Source organism: Aquila chrysaetos, chromosome 5 (genome assembly GCF_900496995.4).
Source record: "Aquila chrysaetos chrysaetos chromosome 5, bAquChr1.4, whole genome shotgun sequence".
NCBI classification, from domain to species: Eukaryota; Metazoa; Chordata; class Aves; order Accipitriformes; family Accipitridae; genus Aquila; species Aquila chrysaetos.
In genome coordinates, this window is record NC_044008.1 from 40690602 (window position 1) to 40709558 (window position 18957).

Consider the following 18957-nt stretch of genomic DNA (forward strand, 5'->3'; position numbering starts at 1 on the left):
CACAGTTCTTGGCTTTACACAGTCCAGCCCTACTGTGCTGTTGCTCTTAATTTATCAGTTATTTTTAATATCTCATTTTTTATAATGGCTGATAGTGTTTTATTTTTAAACTTAATTCTCTCAAGTCTTTATTAAATAACTCACAAGGCTCTTGCGGAGGGGTTTGAGACTGATGGAGAGTACTCATCTGGCTTCTCTGCAGTGTGTTCTATCTTCTGTGTTGTAGCTGACCTCTTACACTGGCTGCAATCCACTAATTCTCTCATAAGTTACCTGCGCCTGACACTACAGTGTTTTGTTTGTCTTGAGCTACTTTTTAGTAAGGTCCTTCATATCCTTTCTAATACTCTTTTGTGTTTTGCTATCCACAAGTTACTTCGCTAAACTGAAATTGATATATTTTTGGCAATTGTGGTTTTTGCTGCATCAGGGGTTCAGCATAAAGATCTGTGGAGCCAGAGGTTGCAGTAGTCCAAGGGAGAGAGTTTTAAGTAAATTGAAGTTGCAGAATTGATGAATTCAATAATACAGTGATGATATACACTGTTTTCATTCTCAAGCTGTGCTCAGCAGAAGGATAACCACAGCCGTTACTGGGTTTTGTAACTATAGAAGCAGTATAATGTTTTTCAGGTATTTCTTTTTTGTTTTGTTGTGAATACGTTCTGGAGAGGTTTAGTAAAGGTTTGGTAAAGTTTATTCTTCTAGATGACTTCATGTGCTTAAACAACAGGCAAAAAAGATCAAAGGGCAGGATTTCAAGTGAGCCCAGGAAAGGTAAATCAAAGATAATGGGATTGGTCAAGGTATAGTTGTAGTGGTGCATTTTTAATATGTTGTGAAGGGCTTAATTCTCATAATTTTGCTTAAATAGAGTTGGGACAAACTTAAGTGCACTGAAATTGAGGATTTTTTAATTTTTTTTTTTTAATTATAATTATTATGCTTGTTCCTGTCAGCTGATGTGCTTACCCTTGATTTGCTGCTAGATCTTGGAATGTTGTACACAGCCCTTTTTAGGAAGCAAGGTAAACAAACTAATTATAAGTCTGGCTTATCTTACTGGGTTTTTCTTTTTAAAAGGTAAAAAATGAAAACTCATTTTCTGTGCAAGTAAAAAGTATACCTAAAGAATATACTGTGCTGTATTGTCTGAATGATCATTGTAATATGGTCATATTTATATATGTCCAAATACTCATTATAAATTTAAGTTTTATTAATGCTAAATGATGATTTTTCCAAAAGGGAAAAAAATTTTTTTAAATAGTTTTCTCCAGTTAAGAATCTCTTCTTATTGGAACTCAGAAGAGTTCATATTCAAATACATGCCTTGGCTGGTCTATTGGGCCTCAGCACCAAATGTGAGAGCTTGTCCTTTATTACTGTTTTTTGTGTTCTCAGTGTGATGATGCAGAATCTAATCAGATTACCTGGGCAGATCCTGAGGATATTTCTTGCCTTTTCCCTGCTCTGTGGCATTATCTGTTTGGGTTAGGTAAATTGTAAAGAAATGCCTGTTTTCTTCTGAAGCGTTACAGATTGTCTAGCCCTAGGCAGGTTTTTGCTCCAGTTCATTGGTTATTTCCATCAAGTTTTATTCTTGCAAGTTTTAGGTAGAAAAAACATATTCAAGGGTTTCCTTCACTAACTTAGTTTTATGAAATATTTATGTAATTTAAACTCTTTTTAAAGGAGAGAAAATACAATGTGTGGGGTTAAAAACAGAATCAGTTTGAAGTTGTTTTCCTGATTGTTTCATACTGTCTTGGAGCAAGTTTGCAACTAGGCTTTTTTTCAGTACTTGGGGTAGAAGTGATTCTGTTCTCCTCTCCATCCATCATACCCCTTATATCTTAGCAGCATAGTACCATGGTGCTGAAGAGTGGTTCTAAAGCATGTTGGCAACTTTTTAGTCGAGGTCATTGCCTCCTCAATATCCACTGCAGATTCATTGCATTTTCTGCAGAACTGTCATTTTATGGCCTTGGACAGTTACCAGGGCACTCGGTTCTGACTGGAAGGAAAAAAATCAAAACTATCTGCAACAAGGTAGAACTTTTCTTTTTTAACAGAAATGATAATGCCTAGCATTTATGGAAATCTCCATCTGTGCTATCTGCCATAGTTCTGGCTTGTTACAACAATGATCCAATATTTAGTGAATATTAGTCCACTTTGGGAATAAAATTGTGGCAGTCCATAATGCCATTTGCCACTATTTAATTTCACATTTTTCCCTGGCATACCTCATGTGAAGTAAGTGCCATGACTGAACTGGGCATCACACTTAAGAGTCAGGGTCTATTTCTTGATCTTTCACCAAATTGTGAGTCACTGTTCCTCTCTACAAAAATCTGTATTATAAAATACTCGTTCACCTTTGTGAAGTGCTGTGAGATCTGTGCGTGCGCTACTCACATTTTTTAATATTGATACTTCAGCTTTTATTTCCAAACTCTGCTGTGGTACTATATAGCGCTTTGTTGTTGTTGTTCTTGATTTACATTTCATTAATTAAAGTGCTGCAAGGTTATTCAAAGCACAGTGCTGCCGGACTGAATGTAAACAAGTGTGTTTCTCAACATGCCTTCAAACTGGGACCATGACTTCTCTGGCTGTGAAGCTCTTCTCTCTGCGTTGTATTTCACGTATCTAACAGATGTTGCAGTTAGCTTCACTTGGGGTTTTGCTCTCCTTTGAAGTTGGACAAATGATGTAAAATTTAAGATGACATTTTTTTTATGGCATGAAGGAGAAAAAAAAAACTAATTAGCACGTCACATCTGTTTGTGGTCCCAGTTATCTGTGCTAGATGGTTCAGTGGGCCTAAGTCAGTAAGTCTCGACACTCTCTGGGAGATTGAGTGTTTCTACAGCCCATTGCCACCCAAGCAGAACCATATGTGTGAAGTTGGAGCATTTTGGTTTTCTCAAAAAGTCTTTTAAAATGTTTATAATTATATTTAAGTTTAAAAGAAACAGAAATCGGATACTGGCAAAGAATAACCATCACTTTATTCTTGTTATGTTAGACTTGCACTATTGTTTATGATGATCAGTGACCGTCCAGATCCCTTTAAGTGGTTCAGAAGAAACCACAAAGCCATAGTGGTTTTGTGGTGTTTGGGCACTCCTATATATGAAACCTAGGTTGGATTCCCATTGCTGATTTTTTCAGTCTGAGGACATACCTGTCAATAGTGAGAGGTTCGTGGGTTGTTCAGTAGCAATTTATTGGACTGTTGTCCGATAAGAAGGCTGATCAATGCAATTTATTTGGCAGCATAAAAATTGCAGCCCCATTTTCATGGATAGCCATGCTAAAGCTAAATGCCTTTTCCCTGGAGGAGGACAGACAAAAGGAAATCTGTACCAAGTATCTAGTGATCTAAGAAGAGATCCAAGAGTGATAGCATTACAGTTACAAATGATGAAATGCACACTTGTGCATATTGCTCAGTAATATGGCAGGCATTCATTTAAGGGGAGTTTTTTTGCGGCATACAGCATTGAAAACACATGTCTAATAGGTGCATTCATTTTAATATGCTCATTCATTGAGCAGGCCTGATTAATTAGTGCGTGTCACCATCTGGTACTTACTGAGACTATTCATTTTTAAAATGTTGAAATTGTAGGGAATGTTGCACACCAATTAAGTTCCTTTTAATTGGATTATGTTAGTATAAAGTATTACTGGAGAAGGCCTTCATTGTGATTCAGCCAGCATACATCTAAAGGAGACCTGCCAGCCTGAAATTACTTAGAACAAAGGGAAAATGTCTGAAATGCATGTTTATTACTATCTTTGTGCACTCAGCAAAGATGATGTCAACAAATAAAAGCCACAAAAATACTTATGCGTTTCTATGCAAGGTTCAGTTTCCTGACGTGGATATCTCAGCTGATTACTTCTTCATCTTCGCACTGCAGCTCTGAATCTGTCATTTTCTCCCTCTGACCTGGAAAGTGAAATATGCTTTTGTGTTTCTGTTTGTTTGACATCAACCTAACGTGGCCAGACTGAGCCCTCCTGCATGCAGTTGTGCATCAGCTGAAAGTAGGAACATTATTGTCATTTACACAAAGAGTGATTTGGCCTTTAAAGCTGATAAACTATCTGTGCTGATTCAACCATTTAGTGAATGAAGTATCACGATCTGCTGGCTGCAGCACCACAGTAGCAGCAGAACTTGTCCTGTCACTGACTCACTTGGTGAATTTTGGTTACTTAATGTGACTGCACTGCAATGGTTCCGTGTATAAATTGTGAGTAGTTAATGTTTATCAACTTATGTAAAAGGCTTTGAGATACAGGGATGAACACAATGTTGATATTACGTATTTACTGTTAATGCTCTCTTTAGAAGCCTAATGCTGTTTTGTATTTAATATCTAAGGTTGTTATTGCCTTGATTTTGCGGAGATTGTGTATCTTCAAGTAAGTTCTGTCATCCGAACTAGTCATTTCAGAAGAGCTAGGAGCTCTGCACATTCCCTCCTGTTCCTTAGCGGTTACCTGGGCTGTCATGGAAGCTGGGAAGTTATGGAAGAAAGATACCTAATCACTAGCAGCTTAAGAGATCTGATGTATGACTGCCTGGATCTCTTGTTGACCTTCTTTGTTTTGGAGAGTAGGGTAAGAGCCTAGAAATGAACAACGTCAGGAAAATTTTTTCTTGTTGTACTTGTGTGCATTTTCATTACCTTCAGTGGACTCTGCTGCCCTCTACCAATTTGCAGCTGCTGTTAACAGCAATGGAAGCAAGAGCCTGAACACGTGAACAATGTTTCACATTTTTTAATACTGAAAGAAGACTTTATATCTGTTATCACTCATAATCACGCTCACTACAGTTATCACTCATAATAGCGAGTCTGTAGTTGAAACAGTAAATATATTTTCTTTAAAGGGAGAGGAAAACATCAGAAAAAATTGTACAGCAATGAAGAAACTGCCTAAATCTTTTTTCGAATGCAAATACTTGTTTAGATATATAAAGGTCACTGAATTTAATTTGTAGTAGCACAGGAGTTGTTCTGATTTCCAAGTATGAAAGTAGCACAATGTTGGAATTCTTTGGTTGCTCTCTTAAGGTACATTTCCTCTTGTTTGAAGGTGCTCGTTTCCTCTTTGTTACAGCTGCAGGCAGTGTCAAAGCATGCTACAGGAACTGCTCATCCTGCGTGTGCGGAAGCCAACTGGAAACCCAGCTGTAGTTTATAATGCTGAGAAAAGTCAGTGGCTCTTGTCTGTTTCACAGACTGTGTCAAAAGTCACGTTAGAGAGCGTGGTTGTGTTTAAGCCATTGCCATTAGGTGTAGAAGAGCAAAAGATCTAAAATATCTATACAGGTCTTGCGTATCTTCTGTGCACAAGTTACATGTCTGCATTTACAATGGACATGTCAACATGTATTTTATTTTCAAGTTAAATTGCTGCAGGTGGTACTCCTGGGACGTGGGATGTATGTTTGCACAGAGCTATGATCATGCCATAGTTTTTACTCTGACTGGAGTGTTGTGTTGTGGTTCTGTTAAGTTTCCTATAGTTTACATTCATATGTTGAGTGTAGCACTCATTTGGGTTAGAGGAAAACTGGTTAGTATCAGTGTATGTGAGCACATGAGAGTGCGTACAGCCAGCGGTAAAACATAGAAATATAGTCATATGAAGGTGTGCAATAGAGTGCTTTCTCATTTCTACCCCAGCGTTATTAGCAGAAAATGCTTAGTCTGGAAGGCCATAAAGCTGTCTGGTTTGTGATAGGATTCTAGAGCAAGTGAGCTTATGCAGTTTCGGAGAAATAATATCACCCAGTTAAATCTTAAAAACCACACACATACATACTAACCCTTTTGTTTAAATTGTTTGTTCAGAGGTTTTATGTAATGGAGAAATATTTTCCAAGAAAACATCTAGATTAGATTCCCATTAGTGTAACTTTAGTCCTTTTATTTGTTAAATACATGAAAAGAAGGAGCTAACCAGAGTATAAAATTCTAGTATGTGCACTCATTCTTGTGCTTTCTCTCTCTCTGTCTGATTTTAGGAGAATTATTTCGTAATGCAATTTTTCTGCTTACAATATATGGGCTTGCAAAGTCTTGAAGCAACAAATCTTGGCAGAGACCAAAAAAATACAAAGGCATTTTACTTTGTATATATAAAACAAAGGCTGAAAGTTTGGGCAGATCTCTATCTGGCAGACTTTCTATCTCTTAGGTCATACAGAGAAAGCTTTTGGCACTGACTTTTTGGCAAAAAGCTTTGTCTGGAAACGTATTTAGTCAATGTATGAAATATGATAGCCCCAGTACCATGAATGTGTCTGAAGATACTCTTAATAGAGTTAGACTTCAGCCCCATCTGGTGTTAGAACAGGATTGCTATATTACAGTTTTCCAGCACAGGGACAGCCCTTTGCCAAAACACAGAGCAGTATGTGAGGAGACTGACAAATTCATACAAGTGTCAGTTTTACTAATGGTTTCTATTGTTTGCTACACTGATGGAAACCAGTTGTGCCCATGGTGAATTCCAGCATAGCCGTCCTGCTGCCGGCTTACTAGCCATGGGCTCTATAGAGAGCTGCATCTTTAACTGAATGGGGTTATTAATACCCTTTCAGTGTACCTCTGTGATCAGCAAGTATACTTTTACCTGAAGCCTGTAAGAATATAAAATCATTGATTTTCAGTGTCTGTGTTTACAGAAGTATCAGTGGACATACGGATTCTTTCACCTCAGTAAAATGTCTCCAATAATTTGAGTTATGCAACAGTGACGAAGAGACCAGAGTTGTGGATTTGGCTTAGAAGGCTTAAAATCTTCAGGCATTAATTTATGAAAGTCTCAAATCCTGGATACTGCAATGACTGTAAAGCACAGCAGATTCGTGTTTGGTTTTTACTTAAGGCTGATCATTTCAGGAAATAAAAAGGTTTGCTTTGAAAGAGATTTTCAATTCTTTTTCAGTTGTTATTTCTGGAGGGGTTAGGTAGAAAAGCTACATGTGAAACAAATCAGGGACTAAAAATCCATAGCTTTGTTGTGAGGATGTGAGAATGGTTTATTGCCACTATTGTAAGCTGAAGGAGAAGAAACAGTGACTTTCTAGAGAGCTTTCCCTACTATTTTTTATCTGACTTTTCCAGGATAGCAGTCCAGCCTGTCCCTTCAACCAAAATACCTGTCCAGTTATAATTTCACTCTGGTTAAAGAAGTGCTAAAATGGCAGAGCTTGGAATTGCTTGAACATATTTTGTCAGTTAAGCTGAGCTCATTTACATTTGAAGCTAAAACACACGATCTCACTTGCATTTAGGAGAGTAAGCATACTCTTACTTTCCTGTCTCATGTTTAAGTAGTTATGTTGAAAGCAATGTGCACTAATCTTCCATTTTATATCCTCTTCCTAGCATTTGTTTTACTGGGCAAAATTAAAGGTCAATGGTCCTGAACTAGACAAGAAAATTATTCTAAATTCTCAGTCATTGCCATTTCTCTCACTCTTTCTCTGCTTTCAGTAATACAGGGCTTAGCTGCCAAAGTTTTAATCTTTTTGTATGAGAAGAATGATATTTGCAACTTTTTTTGTGTTACGTAGTTTTGTAAATTTAGGTAGAAAGAGCTAAGACATCAGCAAAAGGCTACTTGCTTATTCCAAGTTGTTCACAGTGTAGAAAATATAATGAACAACCTGTTTTTTCCCCATTCTTATCCTCATTCTCTTTTTTGTTTCAGAATGATCACTGCTCAAAACAGTAGCCATACTAAGTGAACAGAGTGGAAACATATGGATGAAATTCTTACCATGCACTGAACAGCACGGCATCAAGCGCAACGCTCTGGGAAAATGTCTGCTTGCAACACTTTCACTGAACACGTCTGGAAACCTGGTGAATGTAAGAACTGCTTCAAGCCCAAGAGCTTGCATCAGTTACCCCCAGTATCTGAAAAAAAAACCCTCTCACATGGAAATCTGAAATCCAATGCAAACCAAAGTAACAGCCATCGTGGGAGAAATACAGGAAATTTCCGACCACCTGTGGCAAAGAAACCCACTATAGCTGTGAAACCCACCATGATGGTAGTAGATGGGCAGGGTGTATGTGGTGAAATCAGCACACCGGATCATTGTGAGAATAAATCAGTGCCTGCAGGTTGGAACCGAAACAAAGCTGTCTTGAACAAAAAACCACTGAACAATAATAATGAAAATGAAATTGAAGGTTATAGCCATGTCCAAAGGCCTTATGGCAATAATGATAGTGTAGGTAAGATACCGAATAACAATAATAATGGACTGACAGAAGTTTTGAAGGAGATTGCGGGTTTGGATACCACACCTCAGCTAACTGGAAATGATATGAACTCAAGAGAAACCTTTTTGGGAAGAATAAATAATTGTTATAAAAGATCATTAGAAAGAAAGATCCCTCCAAGCTGCATGATGGGTGGAATGAAGGATTCACACAGTAAGCATGTTATTCTGAGTGGAAGCACTGAAGTAATAAGTAATGAAGGTGGACGTTTCTGTTATCCAGAGTTCTCTAGCGGAGATGAGAGTGAGGATGACACATTTTTTGGCAGCATGCAAGAAGAGCATGAGAGCTGGGACGAAAGTGATGAAGAGTTGCTAGCAATGGAAATTCGTATGAGGGGCCAACCTCGCTTTGCTAATTTTAGAGCTAACACCCTATCTCCTGTTCAGTTCTGTGTCGACAAAAAATGGAATACTGTGCCCCTTCGAAACAAGTCTCTCCAGCGGATCTGTGCAGTAGATTATGACGACAGTTACGATGAAATTTTAAATGGTTATGGAGAAGAGTCTGTGATTCTTTATGGGCAAGAGAGCATGCAGAGCATGGTATCTTCTGATTCTACATCTCCTGATTCTTCTTTGACTGAAGAGTCTCGTTCTGGAACAACCAGCAGTTCTTCACAGAAGCTCTGTAATGGAGGGTTATCTCCTAGTACTCCTCAGGACCTCAAATTGATTGAACCAGAATATGAAAGTCTTTGTGATAATCAACAAGTGCAGGATGTGTCAAAAGCTCCCAGAAATGTTCCAAAAAGTCTAGAAACTCACAAGGCAGTACTTGCACTTCGACTGGAAGAGAAGGATGGCAAAATTGCTGTGCAGACTGATAAGCAAGAGAATAAAAGTTCTTCAGATATTTCTGGACAAGCTGTAACTATAAATTTGGTGCCTGTGGAAGAGCAGGCTAAACCTTACAGGGTGGTGAATATGGAACAACCAGTTTGCAAGCCCTATACCATAGTAGATGTATCAGCTGCCATGACCAATGAATGTAAGGAGAATCAGACTGAAACCTCAGAAACCAAAAATACATCGTCTAACCCAAGCTCACCAGTAACTCCAGGCACACCTATTATATCCTCTGCAGCATCACCTGTACGAGTAAATACTAATCTGAAAAAATCCAGTGCAATCAGATATCAAGAGGTGTGGACTTCTAGTACTAGTCCAAGACAGAAGATACCTAAGGTGGAGTTAATTGCTAACAGCTCAGGACCTTCTGTTCCTCCCAGGAAGACAAGCCACAAGTCAGCCCCTACTTCACCTACAGCTACAAACATTTCTTCAAAAACTATCCCGGTTAAGTCTCCCAATTTATCTGAGATAAAATTCAACAGCTACAATAATGCTGGCATGCCACCTTTTCCTATTATCATTCATGATGAGCCCACTTATGCTAAGAGTTCAAAAAATGCTATTAAAGTTCCCATTGTAATCAATCCAAATGCATATGATAACCTGGCTATCTATAAAAGTTTTCTAGGGACCAGCGGAGAGCTATCCATCAAAGATAAAACTACTAGTGTAATAAGCCACACATATGAAGAAATAGAAACAGAAAGCAAAATGACTGAAGCCATAGGAAGTAAACCCACTGAATTTTCCCAAGCGAAGGGAGTGACTAATAGCTCTGAATGCAGGCTGGGTTCTGTGGCTCAAAAGGTCCAAGAGTTTAATAGCTGTCTCAGTAAAAGTCAGATATCACCACAGAGAAGTCATAGTTCTGACCACAGCTCCCCATCAAGAGTTCAAAAGACAACGCAAGAGCCTGCAGCAAAAATAGACGTAACACCAGAGGCTTCTGTTGGCAGCAGCAGTGGTAGAGAGAATGCAAGCACGGTGCTTTCACAGATTGTGGCTTCTATCCAGCCTCCACAGTCTCCTCCAGAAACGCCTCAGTCTGGACCCAAGTCTTGTAGCGTAGAAGAGCTGTATTCCTTATCCCCTGATGCAGATGCTACTAAAAACACCCTGGTACGACCCAAATCTCTGTTTACATCACAGTCTGAAATAGAGTCATCCAAGACAGTGGAAAACACTGCCATTAAAATGCAGAAAGATTCACTTTCACAGCCAGTTGCCACTCACTCTCCAAAGCTAGTGAGAGCCACCCCAAGTACCACAAGTCCCAAAACAGAGCAAGCACCGCCTTTTCCTCCTCCACGGTCCACTTCTTCACCCTATCATGCAAGTAACTTGTTGCAAAGACATTTCAGCAATTGGACCAAACCAAACAGTCCCACCAGGTCAACAGAGGCTGAGTCAATCCTTCATTCAGAAGGTCGGCGAGCTGCTGATGCGAAACCCAAACGCTGGATATCGTTTAAGAGCTTCTTCCGCCGCAGGAAAACTGACGATGAGGAAGACAAAGAGAAAGAAAGAGAGAAAGGAAAATTGGTGGGTCTTGATGGAACTGTTATACATATGCTCCCCCCTCCACCAGTTCAACGTCATCACTGGTTCAGTGAGGCAAAATCAGACTCCAGTGAGAAGCCGTCGATAGTTTTCATGTATAGATGTGAACCGGCACAAGCTGAACCAAAGGCTGATCATCAAAACAAAAGTGGAGCAGAGTTTGCTATCACAGATGCACTAGCAAAAGACAAAGGAGAAATGCAGGAAAAGTCTCCAGAGAGCTCTGAACAGAAAATAGCGAGCCATTCATCACCACCTCAGATTCCCAAGAAAATCCCCAGGTAATCTGCTAATCTTTTTTAGTCACTTATTCAGTTGTGAACTGTCTTGTATATGCTGCTGAAAAGGGGAAAAATTAAGTGTAATTTTTTCAAAGTGTATTTATTTTAGGTAATATAAAGCATATTTTTAAAATCTTGGCGTTATACTGGCTATCAGAAAAGATTAAAAAAAATTACTAGAAACAGTACCTGGTATTTGGAATTTGTATTGCAGGTTCGCTAATATGTCACAATAGCCATGTCACATTGAATCAGATACGTTTCCTGAATGTCTAGTTTGAGAAAGTGTTCTTATGTTAGGGAAACTAAAGAATTTCTCTGCAAAAATAGAAGGCAACTATAGAAAAGTATAATAGAAATTTAAAAATCTGTGACTCATAAAAGGTGGTGTGCTAACATCATCTCACATACCCAAGAATACAAGAGATGCTAATTAACTTGATGCTACACTGCAACGTCACTGCAGCACTCCCAAAATAAACCATGTAAAAAAGTAATAATAGAATTAGATTATAAAATAATCTATCTCCATTTTGCAAGGCCTTTAGTGATGAATATACTTTGCCCCCTAACGGTATTGGATTCAGTGGAGCTGGTCGTTCCATTTCTGCCTGACAATTTTATTCAGTGATCTCATTTTTAATTTATTTTTTTTTTAAATTGGAGTTTACTAAAATGATTCGTTGTTTCAATTTCTGTGAAACTATTTGGCCAGCAGATACTTACTTCAATCCTGTAAGTTCATGGTAATTGAACATTTTAGGTCTGTCTCTTGGTTTAAAGGTCTGTTTGTTCCCTTATTAAGGGTACACATGCTTTCCTGGTTTTCTCTGAACACAAAGAACCATGTTTACTTCCAGATATGCATTGTTTTCAGCATACCACTGAGTTCCTATAGCTCATGACAGTGCATAACCTAAGAGGGCTGGAGACATTTGTTGCAGTCAGCCACGTGGGCATAGTATGCATTTCACTGGGTACAGACCACAGCTGTGGATGTATTAGAATTATGTCTTCCAATGTTATTATATAAACCAATTCCAAAATAGCTTCAAACTTGCGTTATTTAATTTATTATAATAACCTAGTGGTAGGAAATTAAAAATTTTAAAAGTTTTAGCTATGTGTGAGCCTCAGAAAATGTATCGTGGCAGTACTCTTTGTTTTTCTTTCCCCATTGTCTATACAAGAAAGTTGCAATGATTTTTAGTTAAAATGGTTTAAAAGTTGACTTAAACTAATAGATAGCTCTGTGTGAGCATAGTTTGAGTTTACCATAGACTGATTGCTGCTTGTCTTAAAGTAAAATAACTATGTCTTAAACTAACCAAGAGTGACTATTTGCACCAAGCATAATTAAATCACTTTTATATCATATCTTGGGAACACTGATGTAGCATTCTCATGAAGATCAGGACTACTTTTCAGACTGTTTGCCTTTTGTCAGACGTGGACAGCTTTGGGCTTTGAAATGTAAGGTGGTGATAGGGTTTATTACAGTATGATGTAAAGCCGGTTTCTGTAGATTTACATGTGAAGTAATTGCCCCAAATACAAGATAGGATGGTCTCCAAAACCTTAGTGTATTGTCTGTTTCTGCAGACTTGGATGAACTGCAAGCTCAGGGTCAAGAATTTTACTTAAAAACAAAGAAAAAGAGTACATGAACATAACAAGTAGAGTTTAAAAAAAGTCCCAGTACAAATTGTGGGTGTCGGTTTCAGAAACATTAGGCACTTTCACAAACTATTAAAGTCAGTAGGAGCTGTAAGCATTCAGCATTTCTGTAAGATGTACAGTACCACAATAACACAGGGGTGTGGGTGATGGCAAAAGGGGGTTTCCCTGTATTTACAGTGCATAATACAGTTTAAGGCTGAAGACAGTGGGGAATGTACCCAGGGCTAGAATAACCCTTGATAGGAGTGTAGTCTCTCTAGACTTACCCCAGATTAAATGGGGAGAAGTAGGCAGCTTTAGAGAGCAAGTTAAAGAACTGGACAAGTTTGTGCTCTCAATCGCCATTAGAGCAACTCATTTCTTCTATTATCTCCAGGGGAACCTAGAGAAAATGAGGTTGTACCAACATTTTTTTTTTTTTTTTTTTAGCAGCATTACCAAATACATTGCCATCAGGAGATTCACTTGCTCCCACCTCCTTAGTGCCCCACTCTTGTGCTGGCGAGACAGTTCATGTGGTCATCTGTGGTGAACCAGACTGGGGGAGTGCTCCAAGTGAAAAATAGCTTTGCAGTTATTTTTTGGCCAGATCAATTTGCTGATGTGACAAAGGGACCAGTCAGGAAGGAGCAGCTGCTTATCTCTGTGGTAAAAGGGCAATAACAGGTTAATGGCTGCGGTCATAGTTGGCGCTTGTTCTTGGACTACCCCAGAGATGGTGCTGTTACAATGCTTTATATTTTTGCACTATTACTGGAATACCTTCTGCCCTTACTATTGAAGGCAATCGATCATTCTGTCCTGTCTCATTCACTTATTCCAAAAAGTACATTTACTCTGTATTTTTCTGCAAGTCATGATGATATTGGTGAAAACCATATCTCTCAATTTTCCCTGGTGAAAACTGGAATTTTCCAAATGTTAGAATTGGAATTTCTTCTTTCTAACAATATTGTTCTATGGTTTCTACAAATTTCAAAGAAGATACGGTGAGGTGCTGAGAAATACGTTGTGGGAACACTGGACAGTGGATATCTTTATCCTTCAGTTATTATATTCAGTTACCTTAATGCAATTTGATGCCTTATTTGGGTTTTTTACTTAATTTTTAATATTGTTAAGGAGACCAAGTGAAACCTTATAGTGCCAAAAAATGAAGGTTTTTTTAGTTAAGGATTTTGGTTTTTGTTTTTAATATCCCAGTAGGCGAGAATCAGGATTGTCAACTTTAGTTTTTGCACAAGCAGGAGACCTAACAGATGAGATGCTGTACTTGTTCTGTGTTAACTCTTTAGGTATTAGTAAGAGTTTAGTGTTAATTCAGGCTAAAATACGTGCATGGAAAAGATGTTTAAAATCTTCAGTTAAGCTTGCAGAGGCTTAGAGGAAAACAGAAGACATGAAGATGGCAGTCAATGAACGTGACACTTTCTAACTCAAAATGCCAACAACAGTAAGCTCACTGGAAAACCAAACTGATGACCTGGAAAACAAGATGAGCTTTAAAAATGTCAGGTTACTTGGGGGGGGGGGGTCTTGAAAGCAGATTAAACAAAGATACAATATTTCCTTACCTTGCAATGGATTACAAAACTGCTAAAGATTGATACCATAACGACAAAACAAGGCTGAAGGTATTTAAAGTTATCACTAGAAAGGTCAGTTTTTCCCTTTGAATGGCACTTGCAAAATACTTTCTTTGGAAAGCTGAAAACTCTCTCTCTGTTACGCAAAAGAACTTGGTTTTGTTTTATCCATGTGATTGCTTCTTTCTGTTTGATGCCAGGATGTGCATATGGTCATTCAAAAGGAGCTAGCGAATACTAATGTATTAAATTTACCAAAAATTTGTAGATAGATTAGTTTTTGCTAAAAATCAGCAGTCACATAAGCTTTATCATTAACTGCAATGAAAATCAGGTGTTCTTGGAACACCTGGAGTTCACAATGCAGCAGTTGTTCTCAAGCAAAACCTAAAATTGACCTCTAAAAATGATAACATGACGCTATTTCTGGCCTAAGTTACTGTAATTGATGAAGGTGGTACAGCACAGTTTTTGAACAGAAGTTTAAAAAAAAGATTCTTCAAAGGCTTTGTTATTTAGTGGATCAGACTGTTGCTCTTGTTGTTTCACAAGATAAAGGTTTTTCTTCTTCATTGAGAGATCACTGCTCATACCCAGTACCAGCTTTTTAGATTGAGACGTTTCCTAAAAGAAAACTGTAGCACAGCATTCTGATTCTTCCTTTCCTATCTTCATAAACCACATCAGAGCTGAACTAAAACCTCATTCAGCACCGTTTTAGGTGGCAGTGCCTTTGTAAATCAAGGTACAACTGATTTGTGCACAGCCATTTCAATTTCAGTTATGTATTAAACTGAATAGTTTCCTTTCATAGCTACAAGTCAGCCATAACTTTCCTTTATAGGATCTTTGGGTCAGACTTGGATGAACTAAAGATAAAACTGTATGTTTACTGAAATACTTCCTTCAAGTAGTGAGGTCTGTATATTCATTCCATTCTCGTTTAGGTAAGAAAGCACTCCTTCATAGCTGAAGTTTAGGAATTACATTGGTAATCCCAAATGACATTAACTTTGTCAAAAGGATTTGCGCTCGTACAAGTTCTGTTGTTCATAGCTACAGAAGATCACTATCCTATTGTTGTATCTTCCTTCCAAAATGAGTGAAATGCTTATACATATTTTAAAGATTTGTTTTGAATGTTTTTCTTAAAAAGCATGCTTCTCCACTGCAGTTACACACTACATCAGCAATTTGCATTGTTTTAAGGCTTTGTTGTTGTTGTTAAAATAGCCCCTGGGCGTTTCACTGGACACTTTCATGGGTTCTATACTTATCAGAGGACATAGATATTAAAGCTTTTGAAATTGTCTTGTTATTCTTCAAATCTTACCCCAGTGCTGCGCTCATAGTACAAATAGTTCACCTTGAGTAACTTCCAGTCAGATTACTGCTCCTGAAATTAAAATAAATTTCAGTGACAGATGAGAAGCCTTTAGAAAACTGGCCAAAAACTTGCACAGTTCCTGCCTGCCATGGAAGCATTTCAGTAGTGTAAGTGATCCTCAAATGCTTTCTGTTGTGCTGATTGTCTTGAGCTTGCTGACGACTGTTCACACTGTTTGCTTTAAATTACAGTAAGCCAAATGTGATTTCAAGAATCTGAGTTAGGCATTGAATTGCCATATACAGGCAATGGAGAAAGATAGTTCCAGTGAGGTGATTTAGAGCACCAAGACTTAAAAGGCCCCAAATGGGTTATCTCTTCAGTGGGTTTTTTAGTAATTTCTGTTACGCCGCTGTTACTTAAGGAAAAAAATACAGGTGACTGGGGCTGGGGGTGTGCCACAGTGCACATCATCTGTGGCCCGGACCTTGAGAACCTGAACAGCATAGGAAATGGAGCTTACACGTAGGCTCTCTTAATTCAGTGGGACAGGAGCCATGAAATTACTCTGAGTGCTCTGTCTATCTAGAGGAATATGAATGTTGTAACAGATTACTTGGTAAAAACAACTGGAATCATTGTTCTTCAAAAACGTAGTCATATATTAAGATCAGGATCACATTCAGAGAAAGGCAGGAATAACCACCACTGCCACATTCCACTTTCTCAATCATTGATCCAATCCTGCAGATTCCACAGCTGCTTCAGAAATTACTTGAGAAGAGAACAAAATCTTTTAAATCACAGTAGGGCTCTGTTAGAACAAAGTCCTTCCCAGTTTAGAGGACCTCTTGTGTAAGTCTTGAGGTAAGGTTCTCACCTGACTCCAAAACCTTTTAAGTGTAGCTTGGTGAGGAGAATTCAAGGATGTTATAGCTGAAAAGAAAATTCTTGCTTGAGCAAGTCTAGTGAAATGGGAGAAATTCTCACCTGAAAAGTTCAGGTGGGACTATCAACTCCCCCTTCTCCCCAAATCTATCTTGATTTGCTTTTTTCTAGATATCAGCAAGGTTTATTTACCTTACTCAGCAGTGTTCAACAGTGCTTTTAAGAGCATTAACCATCTATCTTACCCTGTTTCATCAATGAAAAACGTATGTGAGATTTTTCTCTAGAACATCTCTATGCTAACAGAATTAGAAATTATGCATGTTCATTAAGCAAGATGTTTGGTAACATTTTATGTGAAGATTTGTAAACACCAAGGACTGTTAAAGAATCAAGTAGAAGGGATTTTACCATTTATTACTTTATAAATTTAGATTAAGAAATAGTAAATCATGTATTATTGTTCCTAACTCCTCTAATACTGTCTGTAAATGGAAAGACTGAGAACTTAAAATGGATAAAGAAAAATGCCTTTTTTTATAATGCACAGTTAATCTGTGGAACTCATTGCCATTAAGTTTCACTGACACTAAAGAGCTTAGCAGGATGTCTTTACTGGATTATCAAATGTGTTCCCTTTATCCTTGCAAACACCGCATTATACCAGATTTAAAAATATATATATATAAATTCTCATGCTTCAGGACTAAGCCAACTTCTAAACAATAAGAATTAGGAATAAACTTTATGGCTTAGTTATTTCAGATTGTCACCTGAGAAGTTTCTTTCGCTTTCCTCTTAAGTGACTATTTCTGGCTAATGGTGGTGATAAGGACCTGAACTGCATGAGCCACTGGAATGGGTTTTCTGTACCCATAACGTACTCTGATTGAAACCTGGGCATAGATCGTCTTTGCTCAGTGTTTTGCAGAAATAAAGTGGTCTGTGTTCTGAGTGGAAGTTGCTGTGTAAGGTGGCCTTTGACCACCCTCAAGCCATTAACCTCTTTGCATTTTTCCTCAAGCATTATTCAGTTAGTTTAGGCTTTATATTAGCTTTATTAGCTTAAAAGTGTAGGGCCTGAGGCGATCTCAAAGGGATCTCTGAAACTAAGTATATCTACAAGTTACACAGGTGGGGTTTTTTTGTGTGTGTGTGTTTAAACCTAAGTCATCTTCCTTGTCAGGCGCTCTCATCTCAAACTGTACAACTACCATTGATTATTGCTTTGCTGATGTCCACTCAGGGAGGAGAGCAAAGTCTCAGCTGGGTCGAAGGCCCCGTCAGCTTTTCTCTGTGTTTCTGTCACTAATTTCTGCCACTTGGATTTATGTGCTGTCTTACACAGAACTGTACTCACTCAGCTTGACCTCTAGATCTGACCCTAATTCAGGAATGCACTCTCAGAATCACTTCTTTTAAGTATTCCACTTTATCTCCTTCATATTCGTTGCTGTTTATTAATCACTCTAATTGAGAAGGCATGCTCTGATTGGAGGAAAATACATGTCACACAATAGCTGTGATTCCACTGTCCTTACAAAAATTAACACCCTACGCAGGCTGCTTTCTGGATTCTTACTATTACCAAAAGACCGAGGCAAGTTAGACCACATCATCTTTTGGCTATCCTCCAAAAACTGTGAAGGAGGAGAGCCTGAGGGAAGGAGTTAGGGGCATTGGTCCCTGCAGAAAAAAACACTTCTAAAACAGTTTTGAGCTTGTGGACATGTGAATGACAAGTATGTGAATTCAGTGGGTTGTTATCTGAAGGACAGTCATTTTTCCGGAAAATTTTTTTGCTGCACATAATCTCAGCTTCTTAGGAAAACAAATGTGTTCTCTGTGTGCAGAGGGCTGCTCCCTCCATTAAGTGAATAGTTGTTTAGTTTTGGCCACATGTGCCCAAGGAGCAGAGTTCTCTAAGGTAGTACATTTTCTATGAAGTTTGTTTTTGAAATAAAAAAGGGAAGAGAAGAAGGCTTGGACAGCGGAGGCTGTGCCCACTATGGTAAAAGCTAAATATGTGCTTTTATGCAAGGCATCAAAGAATCCATCCTGGCAAAATATCTATAAATATCCCAAATAAGGAGATAGCTTTAAGTATCACTTGCTATCAACAAGCAGATACAAAGTCATCAGGCTTTAATGGTTCTAATCTCAGAGCCCTGCTTATTTATCAGCTGCTCTACTTTTCTTGAAAACTACTAGTTTTAACTGTTTAGACTACTTCATGAAGCAAAAGCAACTGGGAATTTGGTTCTTGTAGCTTACTGAGAGAGGATGTTTTCGTCTGTTGTTCCTTCTGTGTTCTGTCAGATTGGCTTTTTGCTCGTTGAGTCACTGCACTGCGTATGTATGCTTGATCTCTCCGTCTTTACTGTTAAGGTACAGGGAAGCATTTCCCCACAGATTTCATGGCCTGACTTCTAATTGCTGTGATTTTAAAAG

The 18957-nt window shown here is 38.3% G+C and overlaps 1 protein-coding gene across 7 annotated transcripts in view; it reads left to right on the forward strand.

Moving 5' to 3' along the window:
• PEAK1 (pseudopodium enriched atypical kinase 1) overlaps positions 1-18957 on the forward strand; it is a 124884-nt gene that overhangs the window by 75936 nt on the left and 29991 nt on the right. For all 7 annotated transcript variants that reach the window (XM_041123250.1, XM_030016348.2, XM_030016347.2 and 4 more), the window contains one exon: positions 7750-11025. In XM_041123250.1, the coding sequence (XP_040979184.1) occupies positions 7862-11025 (3164 nt within the window). In that variant the 5' untranslated portion in view covers positions 7750-7861. The remainder of the gene's footprint in view (positions 1-7749; positions 11026-18957) is intronic.